At 39.8% G+C, this 19,324-nt stretch overlaps 1 protein-coding gene across 4 annotated transcripts in view; it reads right to left on the reverse strand.

The window, feature by feature from the left end:
- TMEM266 (transmembrane protein 266) overlaps positions 1–19,324 on the reverse strand; it is an 86,854-nt gene that overhangs the window by 39,057 nt on the left and 28,473 nt on the right. For all 4 annotated transcript variants that reach the window (XM_062612244.1, XM_062612245.1, XM_062612242.1 and 1 more), the window contains exons 4-6: positions 18,399–18,587; positions 8,507–8,661; positions 3,248–3,321 (exon numbers count right to left, since the gene is read on the reverse strand). In XM_062612244.1, the coding sequence (XP_062468228.1) occupies positions 3,248–3,321; positions 8,507–8,661; positions 18,399–18,587 (418 nt within the window). The remainder of the gene's footprint in view (positions 1–3,247; positions 3,322–8,506; positions 8,662–18,398; positions 18,588–19,324) is intronic.

Genomic DNA, 19,324 nt, shown 5'->3' on the forward strand with positions numbered 1-19,324 from the left:
TGGCAATGTGATAAGACTATTAAAACATAAGCAGACTCCAATCCACTTACCAAAACTGTGACATTCCCCATCTTCCTTTTCTCAGCCAACTATTACCAAGGCTGAATTTGCTCTCTTGACAGGGTGTAACCCCAGCCTTGCCTTGCTGTTGGTACCGGGGTTTCTCCCCCCGTGCCTTTCTCTTTTCTTCTGTCTTAACATCTGGGTAACATTTGGTGCACAGACAAATCATAGTGGTGTGGTGTATGTAAACAGAGACAAACATACATGATCATTACCACTAGTAAATCCTGTTCAAATACTAGGAAAAAAGCAAAAAGAGCTCATGTGCACTTCACTTGAATACGGATACTTTAACATTGTAATGTCACAGTCAGTGACAGAGAACATAAAATTAACAGAGTGCAATAAATTCCTTTAAGGCTTGTAGCTATATCACAAGCATAGAGACAGCAGGAAGATGCTCTGAGAGTAGCTATTTAATTTTGTTGGCAGCTGTTCTGCTGGCATTTGCCAGCTGCTGGCATGTTTGTCCCCTTCATTTTAACCAAGCAAAAAGCTAGTGCCTCTTTATCTCTAATATGATAAGAGTCTAATTACTTGCGATACCTTTACAGCACCAGCTTTTAATCAGTCATGGTTTCCCAACAGTCAGATTTTGTGCTGAAAGCTTTCTGGTTTTTAGTTAGTCTTTTACAACTTCATGTTATTTGTTCTCTAAGGCTGAGCTGAGGCCTTTCTGAAGAATTGTGTATTTGCATATACAGCTAGTAGGAATCAAACTACCGAAGAAACAATAAACATCCAACCTTGGGCCATGGTACTTGCTATAGAAACACCACTTTCTGAACACTAGAAACCCCGAATCCTTGGCTTTCAGGGAAAAGGCACTCACTGAAAGACTAATCAATGCTCAGCAGCTGCCTGTTATATCCAAGCAACACAACTAATCCTGCTCATCTCTGGAAAATCATCCTGGAATGAATACTCACAGACTGCAAAATCCCACTATAACACAGGATCTTCCCCACAAATAATTCCAAACAAAGACCACTGACTCATGGCACTGGGAATCAGTGGGCAAATAATCCCCTGAAGGCACAAAAAGGGTAAACAATGTGATCTGCAATTTTTGCAATATTTCATAATCTCTTGAAAAAGCAAAGTTTTTGATGTCACTGAAAAATAATGAAACCTTTTGGTTTTCCTCTGCTGAGATGCATTTCAACATAAACAGATGCGCTCTCGCTCATTAAATCAACCTGGCACAAGTCCACTCCAGCAAACCCCATAGGAAAGGCACACCTTCATTCTCTTCCATCTCTGTGGGTTTTGAAGTACATCCTGTTGCTCTGTGGAGCCATCTCTGTTGCTTTAGCCCAGTCTAGGACTCTGAGCTGTCTAATGAACCAGTTTCCAAACCCCTACCCTCCTTTGTGCACCTTACATGGCTGCCTTGTGGCCTCATTTTATTTCAGTATAAATTCAGACCCTAATCAAACAGGTGAAAGAAGTGAGTAGTAAGAGGTTTATAAAAAGTGAGAACAGCAAGCAGACAAAGAAAAGGAGTTCCAAAAACCTAATATAGAGAGGAGAAGGAAAGCCAACACAGATCCAAAACGGAGTATGGTTAGTGGGGACAACCAGTCTGGGCTCTGTGATGTACTTCTATTCCTGTTTTCCCACAAAGCAATTCTGAATCAGTTTATCCACTTCTGTGGGTGCTCTATCTCAGTCGAACTGAAAGAACTGATTTCTTCCTTGCGACAGATGAGTACTGACTGGCCTTGAGGATCTGCCTGCATTGCCAGACCCAACCAACCTAAAACTGCCAGCATACAAACCGAACTATGGAAGGGATACAGAAGCTTACAAGGCACTGCACTAGGGTTTGAGAAGAGTAGTTGGTAGTGCAAATGAATAAAAATAGAACTTGAGGCCACACCCCAGCAGGAGGAAATTGAGGACCACAGGAGAAGTCTTCTGTGAAACAAGCTCCAGGAAGCAATTTCTTCATAGTGAATGGAGTCCATCCACCAATCCTGAGTAGGATGAGTAGAACCCTTGAGAATTAGGATGTGCAATTCAAAAGGGAAAGATGCGCTGCAACATTTTTTGTTTAGAGGTATTTTTTATCAGTCATCTTATATGTATCCTACAAGCCACAACTACCGTCAAAGGATGGGCACAGTAATCCTATCTCTGTTTAACTACAGCGCTAGGCAGTTAGGATGCAATCACCCTGCCTGTTATCAAGGACTCCTTTCAGAAAGCACCCACTGACAGTCTGGCAACACCAGCTAGAAAATCCCTGTTATGAGCAAAAACACAAAGTGATACATGTAAATACATGTCTTTCATAAACAGACCCATGGAAATAAAGAGTAGTATAATATAATGAGTGTCAATTCAACACAAGTGATCTATCAACTCATTTGCAGGTATCACAGGTCCTTGGTTTTTGATTTTTTTTTGTAACCTTCACCTAAATTTACCACAGGGCGATGAATTATCATCTGTTTGGATGACATTTTCTCCTATGGAACTAGAAAAAGTAATTTAAATACTTAAGTCCAAGCTATCTGCTAAATTCACGAACATAGGACATTTTTTTTGTGACAAGTAACACATTATGACCTCAAAAAAACAGCCTTGAAAGTATTTTGGGATATTTCAGGACTAGTCTAAATGACTTCTTTCTGGAATGAAGTTGAAAACTATAACCGATTATCTGAGTCTGGTCATTTGTTACATCATGGCTATAGCCTTTTCCAAAGCACAATACAGCCATATCATTTTTGAAAACAAATTCACCATTTGTTTCATTCTCTTTCTGTGTCATATGCAGCAAACCAGAACATCAAAACTACCCACACAAATTGTGAGAGGAGATAATCCCATTCTCACAACAGACGTTTTAGTAAAAAAAAAAACAAAAACAACCTAAAACTAGTCCTACCCTGAGCCTGTATGGATTTGGAGATGAAGATTTCTTTTTGCAGGTTTCCAATTGTAATTTGGAAGACAGGATCTTCCATGTTTCTTACCAATTCCAGGCAGCAATTCTGAGCATCAACACTAATCTAAACAAGATTTTTACTGTTTTGGGGTTTCTTTAATAGCTTTTTAAGCACACTGTGCTACATTTATTCACAGTCAAATTACTGTTAAACTCTTGCTAATTCCAGTGACACTATAAGAATACTTTGCAGTTCTGTATGTGGTAAAAGACTTAGATTATACATACCTCTGAAAAGAAAACAGACAGGATGACTAGGCTGATCCAGTGAATTACTCCCGCAAACTGTGAAGCACTTGAAACTGCAATTAACACAATACAATGAAGCGTCATTACAGCAGCAGAATGCAACTTATGTTTACTATAACCAGTAATGCTATGACTTACATATGGATGTATAACTAAATCCTGTATACCTGAGCCAGAATTCTGTAAGGAAACAGAATGCTATACTCTCCCCACATTATTCCTCATATTCATTCTTTGACAGTTTAGCCCAGAATATCAGTAATTGTCTGGAACTGGTGATTAAAAACTACTGCTTAAACTGGGGTTAAAAAAATACATTCCCATTATCTAAATAAATAACCTAGGTAGGTAGACTTTTGTACAGGTCTCCTGTTGTGGCATGAACAGCCAGGACTAGCTCAGGACCCCATTCCTCTTGAAGTCTGATTCTAAGAAAACCATAGTGAGAGAAGCAACAGAGTCAATATAACTGTTAACTGCTAATAAGATCAAATCTTAATATACTCATTTTAAGGATTTTGTGAAATGTCAGCAATTCTAATTTGTACAACAAATAAAATGTGACTATTTTTGTACAGTGTTTTTCAGGCAGGGTGGCTGTCACATGGACAGGTTTGTCTTCAAGCAAGTTTTCATGAGAACACTCAAGAAAGTCACAGTAAATGAAATAATAATTCCAGTTAAAGTAGTCGGTTGAGCCACACAATTTCTTTGTAAGCACTCTTCTTCAGAATGACAGTGACAAAATCACTTATGTTCACTTAATTTCAAACTCCTCCATGAAAAGAGGTCTGTAAGGGGTAAGTTAAAGTGGTAATTTATGAAACTCTGGATTCTACACACTAACTTCCCATATCAGTACTCTCCATGCACGCCAACTGTTGAAGTAGTTGGTCCACTTCCACAGTGAAACGACTGAACAAAGACCTTTCAGGAACCGACTGGGAAGAACACTCATGAAAACATATCTGAATTCATTAAATTTTACAGAGTACTAAAGCCTTGACAGACACTCACTGGCGTTAAATCAGGCTTTTATTTGGTTCAATTTGTTTAGCTTATAGGTAAATTGAAATAAACTCAGACAAATGAGTCTGCTGCAAGACTGCCTAAGAAGCTCTATGATACGGGTTATCTGCATGAGCTCAAATGAATGTCTTGAGAACAGGAGGATTCCTTAATAAGTAAGTTTAACTGAAATTCTGTAACCAAAGTTCTCTTCCTTGCTGACAGAGCAAAGCTGAGAGGGTCCAGTATCAGAACTGCTGGCAATTCCTCCTCTGGAGGTCACATGCTCTCAAGATTGAAATAAGAGAATGAAGAGAAGACATCCTCTCTCTACTTCAGGGTGTTTGTGAGCCTACCACCCCTGCAACAGGCAGATTAAAATAGCCTGTTCAGTCCTGCAGTTTCAAAGCAAAGTTTAAGGCAATCAGTGACTCTGTGAATAGAGACACAAGACTGGCAGAATTAACTAAGTCCCAAGAACATATAGGGCTTGCACTAAATAAAGCACTTATTTTAAAACTAAAACTGCTTAAAATGGGAAGGGGGGGAAGCGATAAGGTAAGAAAGCAGGATACAAAGAAAACTCATCTGCCACAGCTGAAGCTCACCTGGGGCTTCACAAGAGAGGGTTTGCTGTGGTGCAGCAGAGAAGCTACCTAAAGATGAAAGAAATGGGCAAAATATATTCCCAAGACACTGTCTTTAGAGGGTGGCATAAAGAACAAGAAATGGAAACCATTCACAAAGGATTTTTCAACCAGCTCTCGACTGACATACAAGGCTCCAGCTGCCCCTTAGTGGACAAAAAAAGATACAACAACCACGAATTTGGACAGAAACTCATCTTCTGACGCTTGAAGTTACTGCAGCAGAGTCGTGGACGTGCTGCCAGACAGCATGCAGTTACATTGCCAGTAAAACAGTCAATCTGAAAATGCCTTCCAAGCAAGAAGCTTTTGTACAAGAGCTGAATCACCAGCCCATACACTGACCCTGGATATCTGCCTCTTCCAAGACACTCCCTTCCAAATATGCAGTCAAAAGTTACAAAAAACAAGTCTTCTCCAACAGGTGCTCATCCCTGCTCTGTGGTGGTTAGGATACATCACTGGGACTCAATTTGAGACAAAGCACATAAGCTGTTCGGCTTCTACTTTCATCTGGGACAGAATTTCATACTTGTTGAACTTGTAACTTCTCCCCCTTCACCCACCCACCCCAGAAAAAATATATATATATAAAAAATTGTAACTAAAAACCAAAAAGTTGTGCTTAATTTCACATTTTAATTGTCTGGTGCTATGGGGAAGAAGTGGTTGCAAATCCAGATGCTTTTTAGTCTTGAAGAAGATGATTCAGCATAAAATGCAGAGCACAGCCAACCTCAGTCTTCCTCCTCACCCTTTCCCTTGCCTTCCCATCTCTTCAAAGTGGATATCCAGGAGGGAAGGGTTGAAGAGCACAGCCTGACAAACCCTGAGTGGCCATTACAGAAGCTTGCACCATCAGCACTTGAATGTTGTTCTTGAGGATGACTTGCTGAGAGATACAAACTCTACTGCTTCTGCAAGGATCAGATAGCAGATGCTCCCTACATGGTTCGGGCAAGCCCTGAACCCACTCGAACTGAGGCACTGCTGCGCTACAATGTGCATCTTCTTTGCACAGCTTGGCCTATAGTCAGACAGGGCTTCAATCCAGCAACCAAATGGACAGGAGCAGAGCCTTTCAGCTTCACAGTTTTCAGGAAGACCTGAAGGTGATGGCAGGATGATTTTCTGAGTTGCTTTCCCTGAAACTACTGAAGATGAGGAAGGGGCAGCATGGTCTGTATTTCTGACAGCGGGGACTGGAACATGCCAGAACCTTTTTTTTTTCCCCTGAGATGAGGTGCAAGTGACATAATACACATCTGTTTCTGCATTTGCAGAACATCACAAGGTATTGAGACCTTATTTTGTTAATGCATATGAAGAGCTTTGAAGACAGGACTAAAAAAGGTGATTATAAGACAGAAACCTATAAAAAACAGACCCATTACATGTCCCCTGCTTTCTGGGGTTTCTAATTCTGGCATGAATATGCTTTGTGCTAAAATACCCTAAAAGGTCTCTGTCCTTTTCATGTGTGATCCACACATTTGCAAATTCAGCCTCCATCACTAACACTGACAGTTTTGTGTATGGGAGAAGTGCACAGCACAATCAAAGCCTGCACTAAAAGTATGAGAGGAAAATGATGCTCTCAAAATGTCAAAGCCAAGAAAAACACTATTAAAAGAAAAAATAAAGGAGTTTTCCTAAGTAATTACAGTCTATAATGTGGATTAGCAGTTGTTACTATGAACAAAATTGGCAGTGATGTGCTGTAACACATCCTAATGCATTTGGTTGATTTCATATAGAATAATGAATAATTTAAAACTGTATGGCCTAAATGGCTTTTTAAAATCTTAATGTAAGTTGCAGCCATTCCTCATATGGCACAACTGCAGTACTTGTACCAACCCCACCAAAATAGGTTTTATCTGATTTAAAACAAAATAGAAGTTATTCAACTTAATGACTGTAAGAAGCCTGATGGGTCAATTCATTACAATGCAAAGGAGCAACACAAGAGTGGAATGGGTCCTTTCTTGGGTGCTGAGAAAATCAGTGTAGGCGGCCTCTGAACAGTGAAATTACTTGGTTCTACCAAACACCTATAGGTCACATACAAGGTGCAAGATGCAGAGCTTTTAAGAGTATCATGCACTAGGCACATAGAGGAAGAATGATCCCTACAATAAAGTTGCCTTTAGAAGATTTTTCAGAAAATAAATGGTAAGAAAGCTGGTGCTTCCAAAGGGAAGTATCCAAAACTGTGTTAGAAATCAAAGAGAAATCAACAGAAACATTTAAACTCTTTGACTCCACAGTAGTGACAAGTCTTTACGTAAAGATGTAGCACCTCAGTGAATACTGTTTAAATTCTTCACTTTTCAAGGACTTAGACCCATAATTGGAATCCCTGACATTTTTTGAAAGCAACAGACTTGTCCAAATCCTGGGCTTCCTCCTCCAAAGGGCAAGTTGCTACAGACTACAAATGTAACTAAGTGCCCATGCTCAGACCAGCGTGTGCAGTATGGACAGACAGGAGTGTAAATGGTGGCAACAGCATGGAAAGACAGCTCAGTCATTCCTTTATCTTATCGGGTTTATAAAATGACTGCAATTACCAATAAAGTCCCCTAAAGTAATCTAAACCCAAACGCAATACCTAAACCTTTACCGTGAATCGGCCTCCACTAATACCAATTGAGAAATTGCAAAAATAAAAGGACTTCCACAGACTACAAGGATCGTTTGCTCAGTATAAAGTTGCTGTAGAAGATACCAGACCATGCCTCTTTCACGCTATGCATTCTTGCAGTTATTAGATTGGCTGAACCCCATCACTGCCATTTCAGCGTATCTGAGATTTTACAGATATGCTAGAGGCTGTCCTTCAATGTTTAGCATAAGAAAAAGGTATTTGTGTTCATGTTAGCTTTGTGTCATAAAAGGAAAAAAAGAAAAAAGGGAATAGAGGAAAAGAGGGCTAGAAACACAAAGATTAATTAGGAAGCAAATCAGCAGCATTAAAATTTCCATTGTGGAACCTGCGTAGAGTGAATTCAGGTAAAGCAAAACTTCACCTAAGCTATCATTTGACTTGCAGTGTGTTAGCAAAGTAGAATGAAGTTCGGTATCATTTCGGTGCATTACAAGACAGAAAACAGCAATTTCAATTCCTACCAACCTCAGTAGGAATCGATTCATAAAAAAGCATCAAATACCCTAGCAAGTCCATCATTTCTGCCTATGGACATGCATGTGAAAAGTATCAGACATTAACAATGCACAAATGATCTTTCCCCTGTGTATACGGAGTGTGTCCGTGAAGGACAGACTTTTTTAAGTACTAATGATAACAAGAGCTGATCTCTGCATGTACACTCAGCTCGAGTCCTTTGAAAATTTGTCCAGCACTGAATTGGGTCAGCAAAATAAGGAACAGACCTTATTGTATATATAGACTTCACTATACCAGGGTTCCACAAAACCATATTTCTTGCCTAGCCTAGTAATCATCTAAATGGTAGGAAAAAAATATCCCCAGCATCCTCCTCCTCCCCCCTTCAAACATCTCCCAGCAAGTTAAGCCTTTATTTCATCAGAACAGAAACATAAAAATCCTCCTACTCACACTGGAGAAGCTTTATATCTATTAGGAGTTCCAGAGTCAGGAGAATCACCACCAATACTACACAGGCTACCAGGAAACCGTTGAGACTTGCACTGAGCAAAAACACCTGCCACACAGCTGCTCGTCTCCCACAGCACGGTTTTAGCCAGTTAGATCTAAGGAAATAAAATTAGGAGGAAAAACAAGAAAAGAAAAGAAGAAAAAGTAGTGAAAAAGGCAGAGAGCTAAAGAGCAATGAGCTTAGAATTACAAGTTCTGCTGTTACGGATACACTCAGTAACAACTTATGGAGACTTTGCAGAACTCACTTTTTACCAAGAAAAATACTTCACAAAACCCATGCCCCAGAGGACTTTGTGTGTACCTCCAGCCCTCTGGGAAGTACTGGTGTCCAAATGCACAGAGTAACACAAGCCTGATCATGTCCTACTACTTCCCTGTGGTTTTATTTTGACATATATGTTGCCTTCTCTGACCTGGGACTACCACAGCATAGCAGGATTCTGCCACTAGTCTAAAAGCTAATGATGTTTTGTAAGAATTTCTCTGCTATTGAATTTTATTCCTGTACTAGTAGGAAACAAATCAGACCAGAGCTGCCAAATGTGGTTAGCAACAATCAGTCCACGCCATCATGGGAAAACAAGAGCTCAGGTACTCCACAGCTACACCTACACCAGCAAACACAAAGTGTCAAGCCACTGGCCAGGGCTGTGTCGCTTGTCCATTTAGTCTCACTCTCACTAAAATCTTCATGGCCCAGGCCAAAAACGACTTTCCAGAGTTTGAGATAGCACAGTTTTGGGGGCAGCATATGCCAGGGACTGCACCCGTACCCAGCTTAGAGGAAGTCGCATTGTTTTAGAGGAAAAAGCAGATGAAGGGATCTGTGAGGAGGCTATGAGGAGCAGACCTCTGGAAGGCAGTTGATGCATCAGTAATGTTGCACTAGCATAGTGCTAAATGCACATACAAGTTTTCTTTTTTCTTTTCTTTTGAAAACATTTGCAACAGGAATGACAGTAGCATGGATTTCAGAAGCACACAGCCCAGCCTGGTACTTTTTGTCTCCTAAAATCCCCCCCATAGTTTCACTTTAATTCAGTACCATTTCTCATCACAGTGTTATGTAATGTTCTGGTACTGGCTCACCTCTGAAAGTTCTGATGCTTGCCTCACACTTTATATTTCCAAAGATCTGTAAATATCCATTAGCTAATACAGAGCTGATACGATTTGTTAACTAGGGTTTAAAGAAGCTGCAAGCACACAGAAGTGTGGTGTGGTAACCACACTGTCTGAACTGAAATATCGATACACAGAAATCAATGGTACACAAGAAGATGATACTGATCAATTCCAAATAAATAGCTCTAGACTCAATAACTCATGTTATGATCAAACACTTGGAAAAACATCACAAAACTTTCCCTGATACACCCACAATGCAAAAATGAGGGGGAAAGTGATGCTAAGTAGTGCTCAGAGACTTGACACTTCTGAGCAGCTTCTCAGGGTAAAGCATATGAACTAAATACTTGTACTCTGATTGTCCCATTACCTGACCATAACAGACCTTCCTCTGAAGCCTTCAGAGAAGATTTGACAAGTGTTACTATGAGGAACTTGCCCTAAGTTTAATTTCGTTATGGTTCTAGCCTGAATACAGAATGCACTAGATTTTGAATAGGTATTTTTAAAACATAAGGCAAAAAATGCCATTGGCATAGGGCCTTTTGCAAAACTTGATTTTTCAATAGGTTTTAATTTACAGCAGTTCAAAACAGAATAACTTGTCTTCACTGAAACTGGTATTTTGTCCTTTGGTTTTTGGTTGGTTTTTTTTTAGATATTTCTGAAAATAATGCTAGTGAATGGCCTTACTTAAATAGAACAGCTCTTTATTCTATCCTACATTTCCCTGCATTTATCTTCCCTTTTCCAAAAAAGGCCCTTTTTGCCAGTATTTTAATATTGCTGGGCGGTTTTTCCTCTTTCCTATTCCCAGAATGATCAGTAGAGGGCCTAAGTACATTCCTTTAGAAGCTCTACATAGTTGAGATTTTCAAATATACCAAATGTACCAGTAAGAATATATCAACTGTGATGCTCAGCACACATTACATATGGCCACGATAATCATTATTCAAGCTTATAAAATACTAAAGAATGTGGAGTTATTCTGTCTGTGCAGTATTAATATTCCACTGATTCCAAAAAGCTTCTGAACAAAACTATCAGTTTATGATTGGAAAAGCAATCAACTTCAGAGGTCAAGTGCAGATCCTCTGCATGTTTACACCTATATATCACTCATAAAATATAGAAATTGATTTCAAGGACACAAGTGTTTGAAATTTAAGAACTGAAACCACCTTGTTTCATACCTCAATTTATTACACCAAGGTTTATTTGTTCAACACTTGTCTTGAGAATGAACAGTGATGACCATCACTGCCCAGCAGATCCCTTCCCAGACCTCCTCTAAGTCCTCTGAATCCACTGATATCAAGAATAACACTGTTTCTTTCCTGGGTGCTGCTTAGCTAGCTTGTTCCCTGTTATTTGTACACTTCTGAAGAGCCCTGATCTTGCTTTGGGTTGTTGGTTTTGGGTTGCTTTGGTTGGTTTTTCTTTTTACTTCTTACCCTCATGCAAAGGATGTACCTAAATAATCAAAGGAACTATTTTAACTAAACCTGTTGACATACTAACCACACTAACTCCTAATACACAGATCTTCACATCTCCTTCAACCCTGTAACCTTAGTACAGTAGCATCAGTAGTCCTGCTGACTTTGGTGTCATCTGTGGATGCCATGCACTACATGGGTACAAGTAAAGTATGACTTGGGACAACTTTACTGTGCGACTTCAAACAGGTTCATTAGACACCTCAGTTACTCTAGCGCTAGAGCAGGAATATTATTTGCCTTTCTTACAATGCTTGGATGGAGTAAATAAATGTAGCAGCATGGGAATTCCATGGTAGATGGTGACGCAGGGCTGTAAAGTTGCTATGATTCTATCATAAAAATATATTTAATGGAATTTTACCAGGGGCAATTATTTTTAAAGATACTTTCACACATGGCTTTGTGGAAAACCAATCTGCCATCATCACTGCTAGTTTTATTAATAAACAGCTTGGATAAAAGAACATAAGGCAAAACTGGGAAAGGTTTAACATATTTATCAAGTAGGAAACCACTACAAACAGTTTGTTCAAGCTGTTAACAGCTGTCACTGTTTCTATTTCCTGGTTTTGCAAACAAATACCCCGAAATCTGCATTATACCTTACCCTGTCATCTTCTTTTTATTTTTTTCTTTTGGCTAAACAGCAACTGTTTGCATTTCACAGGGTGGCTATGATCAGAAAACAGAAGGATGGATGAGATCCAAATCACTACCTGAAGGATTAGAAAGGCCATGGTCAGGAAGTGACAGGAACACAGAAAGGCTACATAACAGTACAAAATTTGGCTGAAACAAAACAGACAGCAGAGCCTCACAGCAGGCTACAGGGAGCAGCTGGAGGCCTTGAGCAACTCCAAGGAATAGAGAGAGCTCTGCACCCCTTTCCTGGGCTTCTCCTACTTCTTAGTTCAACTACAGAAGTCAGCTACTGAGAGCTCTTCTCATCCTTTTCCCTCCTGAAGTTTTTCTGCTTTAAACACCATGGCATTTCTTGGAAGATTCCTGCAAAACTCTGGTGCTCAAATGGCAAGATTCCCCCAGTTCTCTGCCTAAACTCACACATCACCAGTTTACACGTATTTGCTCTTATGCCAATATAGTTCTTTAGCTTGATTAGTTCTTCTCCCTTGCTGGCATTTTGTCCATGATACATTTATATACAGCAATAACATCCACTCATGTAATTTAATTAAGGCCCATGCTTTCTGTGAAGCAAACACTCAATTTCTATAACTGTCCTAGTAGTCCCCTCTGCATGTGAATAGATAGCTAGAGTGGTACATAATATTTTGGAATAGGTTTAATGACATGAATGCTTCCCAGTTCTATCTGAAGTACTTCGTGCTTTCTAGGATCATCTGTGCCTTCTTCACAGATGCACACCACACTGCTCACAGATATCCTGTGGTTACCTGGTATATTACTCCTCTCATTAGAAAAATTAACATCATGATCAAAAACAACCTATAAGAAACATAAGAACAGCCATACTACTTCAGAACAAAAGGCTTAGTATTCTGCCTCCAATAGCAGCCATGAGCAGACGTCTCATGATGAATAAGAGCACAGCAAAAATATAAAACTTCCCCTTAAAATTCTCCCAGCATCCAAACATTTTCAACTCGGTGACTTCCTGAGACAGATGTGGTTTCTTGGATTCTACTTCATAACAGCCAATGAATTCCTCTTCCACAAACTTGCTGAACTCCCCTTAAGGCTAAATTAGCTATTAGCAGCCACACAGCCTTCAAGTAGTCCCACACATCTACTGCCCCCTGTGCAAAGAGCAACCTTTTCTTGTTTCTTTTGAACTGGGCCTTAATCTGTATCCTAGCACCTGTATCAGGAGGTGTGTGAGAGGGATGTCATGTCAAACCTTATTTCAACCTGTGTCAGATTTTTGTCACATCAACCAAATTTCATGTGAGCCTTCTCTTTTCCAGATTGAAGAGTTCCAGCTTACACAGTCATCTCCAATGGCAGGCATATCACATCTTTGATCACTGCTCTCCTTAGATGCTTTTCCAGCTCTTTTTATCTACCATATCCTTTTACACAGGGACCAGAATACATTCATGTCCAAGACATAGGCAAAACCTGGATATTGGAGAGGCACAAGAATGGCCTCTCTTTTATTCTCTACTTTTTCCTAATGAGTCCTAACATGTGATTTGCTTTTGGACAGCTGCTCAGCATTTAGCTGACCTTTTCATGAACTAATATGTCTCTTTTCCACATTTTTCCTTTGTCCATTTGCTTATCCATCTTTCAAGCTTTACACCAAGCCATACCTACTCTTAGAAAATTAATTCCAGCATTAAGGCAGATAAATCAGAACCACGTCATTTCCACTCTCAAATAAAGGGCTTTGCAAACAGTCGTCCATGGGCTACAACTACTACACATCTACCAACGGAAAGTACTTAGGAAAAGCAAGTTCTGTTTGAAAAATACAGAAATATCTACAAACCAAAAGAGTCTGCAAATCGCTGAGCTAGAAAATGAAGATTTTTTTTTTTACTCATAGCAGTGCTCCCTCTACCAATTGCTATTACTGATAAAAGACATTAGAGGGACAAACTCAAAGGATTTAGGTACTAGGATAAACACAGTAATGAGATATTCTGGAAAACAACATTTACAAAGATAAGCACTTAAAATGCTCTGTACAAAAGTTTCTAAATCACTGAACATCCTTGTAACATAGCCCAAAATATCATGCATTCTCTAGTGAAGAGCTGGTCACCTCACAGGTTCTGTCAAGCTGAATGCTCATTTTCTGCTGCAGTGCAGGTCTTAGTTTTGGACCACAGCACAGAAAATAGCTGTGACATAGTACTGCACAAAGAACAAATCAGCACTATAGTCTCATTCACTGGATTCTGCTGTTAATATTTTGCACTATCTTTCTGGATTCAGCTACAAATAAATTAAAAGTCACTTCTGTAAATACAAGGAGCTTGGCTCACTACAAGAAATAGTTCTGTCCTCCAAAAACTTTGCACTTTATCTTGAGCTTGGACCTCATTATTCACCGTGTATCAGCACCATGCACTCAGAATTTTTCAGAAAAGGGACTGTTTAATTATGCTGCCAGATAAAGAAAAAGCAGAAGAGAAATGCAAGAACTTGGTCTATTTGAGTTCTTTCAGTTAAAGTACCTTAAGCTTTGTAGGCAACACAAGTAAAATACCTCCAAGAGATCAAAATGAAAACTGAAAGATGAATATGAAACCCAGAAATAGTGGCATCTATTTGGTGCAGCTGCAGAAGACAGACTGAAGGAACAGACATCCTTTTCTCCCAGGATGGGTAAACACATTCATTAGTGAAGGTTTGCAACCAGTTTAAAATTAAAAACAGAAAACTCTCCCTGTGTTCTTTTCTGGATCACTGTTCAGTTTTGGTTTCCCTTCCTTTAATCCCTCTTTCTCTATACCCCTCTATACCCTATAGTTTTCTTCTTAGTTTCCTCCTGTTTAATCCACTTTCTAGCTGCAACCAAACAAATTCAAGGCAACGAACAGATTATCATCAATTATCAAATTACAATGGCACAATTATATACAGCTAATGGCAAGTAAGACACATTAACTGTATGAACCCCCAACCTTTACGGCTGTTGTTGTAAAACAGTATTTGAAAGGACCTTCATGTTTCAGATTTAACATACAGAAGTTCAAGAGATGCAATCTAAAACAAACACAAGAAATAATTTCAAGTTGGGGTATATCTCTCCCCTTGCTTCCCAACCAACAGGTCTTGGAGAGACAGGCTCACAGTCTGTAAACTCTTCTATTGCAGTTGATATCTATCATGAATGATTGCTCCCTCCAATTGGAATTTAAGGAAAGTACAGGAAGGAGAGCTTCTCCGTATCCCCGCTTGTTGTTAGGACACAGGTACCACTTTCTGCATGTTATCAATTTTCCAATTACTCCCCATCACATTTATTAGTCATTGATGCAAAAACAGAAGAGAGAAACTATTTTTTTCTTTTGAAAACAGAACACTTGACTGGAAAAAAGAAATTGAGAGTGGCACTTAAAGCTGATGTTAACATTTAAAAATCCCCTGAGCTTTCTGGGTGATTAGTCTCCTTAAAAAAAATGTTTACTTATTCTTTTCATGAATGCCAAATTCAACTCAGATACAGCCTCTTCAATAAATTCGCAGACATGAAGAAAATCAGCAACTGTCCTGTTGCTTTTTGTATACCAGTCTCACCTACTCTCTAACAGAGATGTCAGAAGTGTACACCATGTGTCCTCCATGGCATCCAAGGCACATTTTTTATCTACGTGCCTCCAGCCTATGCCTCAATTGTTTCTGCAATGTCTAAGCATGGAGTGCAGTGCACAGCAAGAGGATTCTAAGAAGTTAACTGTAGGGCAGATCAGCAGGACTAATAAGTAACAATGAACATCACTCTTATTGTGGTTCTGAGAACCAAACTACTATTTCTTCACATTGCTACGGAGTCGAAGGGCCATACCTTTATAAATAGAAATTGCTATAGTCACATAAAACAAAATGTTCTAGTTACATTATTAGTGTAATTTATCAGAACATTTCCTCTTCTGCAGAGAAAGATACACAGCTCAGTTAACATCAGGCACATCAGCCTCACTGCAGGGAAGAAGAGAGCCAGATGCAGAAATCCTTTATTGCCCACTCATTCACCTCTAGTCTGATGTCTCTGTTGTTTCTCTATGCAAGGAGATGAAGACTGACTAGTGATGAAATGCTACAACCTATATCAGGAACTAGGGACTGCGCACCATTATGCTGAAAATCAAAAGGTCAGGGACAGATGCAGCTTGTCACAACCACCCAGCATTTTCCAAGTGCAGGGATGCACCAGACCTTCCTGCTGCAGAGCCTCAGAGTTACACCAACTACAACTTGCATAGATAAGCTGCAGATCTAGAACAACAGAAGCACACAGGATATGTGCAGGTCATACAGGTTGGCACCTTCCTGAAATTCTCAGGGAAAAGCATACAGAATGTTACACCTGGAGTCTACAACAAAGACAGATTGTCAGGGATGGGAAGAGGAGTCTCACATCACCTTTTAGTACTCTCTGGCATTGGCAGCATCTTTTGATACCCCCACTGGCAACCTGCAGGGCAGTTTTGGGGTAACAGGGCCATAATTTCATGAACTGAAGTCCATAACTTCACAGTTATGAACATGGATGCTGGCAGAAACTACAGGGACTTCAATATTTTCTGCCCCTTCCTGTGCTGCCCTTTCCACACAACACTCTTTGCACATGAGGGAGATGTAAATTGTCAGTTCCTGTACCAAACTGATGTGACACATCCTACCTCCTTGTTACTCTGGTGAAAGCCATCTAACAAGGCTAAGATTTAATATCTAGCAAGGCCATAAGAAAAAAAATTAAACCACATTCATAAAATCAGACATATTCCCAACAGAGCCATGAGGTGGTATGGAGACAGTATTTTACTTTCACTGCTAGGCTTCTTGAGCTGAGTTCTGCTCCTGAACTTCACAAGGCATCAGTTGTGCTACATGCTTCTGAAAGGAAGCAGCTGCCATTCCCACAAGGCAGATGTAATCCTGGGACTGAGCTGAACACACACAGCCAAAATGCATTCAGACATACAAACCAAAGCTCAGAATTTTCTTCAGAGAATCCACTCTACAGCTGGGATATCTGAATGGCACCTGCTTATTTCCGTTCAGACTGATAAAGCCACAAAAGCAGTCTATGTGAAGGAAGAGATCTCTGATGAGGAGAAGAATGACACGTCTATTTTCCTGCTAAAGACTGCAAAGCTGCTCAAATAGTTACAATGAGTGATCTGTGCACTTTGGCACAGTGAAGAATTGAGTTTCAGATCATGAAAATCTATAAAAATGCATATCTGAACTAAACTGGTATTTACTCAGCACCAAAATAGCCTGAGGGTTACACCTGCATACTCAAATTAATTTTTAAGTGCCTCTTTGCTATGCAGGGTATTTTATGTTACAGTTGTACCATACTTATATAACCTACTTGAAATGTATTTCCCCTTGTTTGGAGGAACAACTTTCTGGAGATGTCTCATAAAGTCCAATTTGGAAAGAAATTAAAGGCAAGAGCCTTCCCCCACATACTGCTTCCTGACTACCATACAGAATACCTGCTGAGCAGAGATCAAGCAGGTCTCTCTGCTGATTTCTGAGCACAGGTGAAAACCCATTGAGCTGTTAATAAATGAAGGCTTACATAAAGCCTAATGTCTACACCAGTGAGAGCTTTATTTGACTTACTGTGAAATGCTTTTAGACGGATCTTACTAACAGTGGAATATATATACATTCAGTGTGTGACACACAGTGGCACAGTAATCACAGAATCAGAGGGGCTAGGCATAAGCACTCACCTCACCTCTGTCCCAAGGGATGTTAAACTAGAGTGTTATCATTCCTGACAAACACATCTTCACAACACCTAGCAACTGCAACTCCATTTCCCTCCTCCCATACCAGTTTGTCTATCCCAGCACTTCACTACCCTCATTTTTCTCTTTTGCTGCAATTCAAGCTTCTTCTTGTCCTAAACATCATGGAGATCAGTAATATACTATTCTTTTTCTGGTGAGGAAAAGAGTCTCTTACAAGACCCCCTGAAAGTCTCTTCTTCATGTTAAATACAGTTACTTGTTCTGTGAAAACAGGAGTAGTTTGCATACACATTATCAAAGACAATATTCTCACACAAGCAAGCTATTCAAATCACTCTGTGAAAAGTATACAGTCTGTCCAGGAATCAGCAGTACTATGTCATTATCTCTCAGTCAAGAGATGCGCAACTATGTGCAAGAACCACAGCAGCCAACTTGGTCAGCCTGCAATTCCCCCTGAAAACCCTTTTCACAAAGAGCCTTCAGCAGGCCATTCTGCCTGCCAGGTGGGTAGATGCCTGGTCTTGTTTTCCCTGAAGACTTCCAGACTGTGATCAAATAGCAACTATGAATCACTTAAAAGTGTAAAGAGCCCCAAACCAGCACAATTAGTTAGATTAGAAAAGTTCTCCTCTTAAAACTGTTGTAACAGGACGGAAGAGTTTGAGGACAACTGGCTGCACCTCTCCAGCTCAAGGTTTTCTTTTGTACAAAGCCATGAAATTCACATAACATAAAACTATGAAACAAAATCATGTCATTTGTACTCACCCTTCTCTTTGGTACTCCTCATCCAAATTTGACAAAAGCTGGGACCCAGCCACAGACAGATCAAGTGCAGCTAAAGGTAGATCTCGATAAGCAAAATTAACAAGCTGTACAGGGGCAATGCTTTTGGTCTCTTCTTCTACTTGTTGTGAAATTATTTCAACTTCCGAAACACCACCTTCTATTGTAGACCTGAAAATGTAATAGGCAAAATAAAACCAACCCTCTCTCTCTCCACAGATATAAATATAAATGAATGTAAATAAGCAAGCAAATAAAAATAACTTAGAACAACAACTCACAGAATCCTTAAAAGCCAGCAACTTAAAAGGCCTTTGCCAAGACACGGAGGAAGGTGTCCTCATTGAGAGGACAAACCAAATCTCTCCACATTTGTCTTCATGAATCCAAATAAAATATTTGTGCAAAACAGAAGGCTGGCATGTAACTGTGCCAACTAAATCCTCACTGCTCTGTGAGTTACATCAGTGAGCAATGAGCAGCTCAGCTTATTAATCATTTCATACAAAGCAACTGTTCATTAGCGGATGCAGTTTGACCCCTCTTCCACTGTGGGTCAATATTAAAATAGTTTTGATGGATGGCAACTTATTATCTAGTGCATGTGAAAGATGGCTTTGTTATAGGAGACAGCTTGCATGTCAAGCTGCTAGCTCCATTTGATTCACAGTAGGTGCAAGCATAAACTTCTCCAGCTTTCATCCAGGAGAGCTTGCTAACTTCTAAAGAAATCTAAGGCTCCTTGTCTCAGGTTTTCTGCAGCAGGAGTGAAGATACTCTCTTTCCTTAAGGCTATACTGAAAAAGTGCCTGGCACTAACTTCCCTCTGCTATATGACTGGAGAAGTTATATTGATGATTTTGGTTTAGAGAAGCTTATTAAAATCTTCCAGCTATTAAAGAAACCTG

The sequence above is a fragment of the Pezoporus occidentalis genome, unplaced genomic scaffold (genome assembly GCF_034315485.1).
Source record: "Pezoporus occidentalis ecotype Australia unplaced genomic scaffold, CSIRO_AGI_Poc_V1 ctg159, whole genome shotgun sequence".
Classification (NCBI taxonomy): Eukaryota; Metazoa; Chordata; class Aves; order Psittaciformes; family Psittacidae; genus Pezoporus; species Pezoporus occidentalis.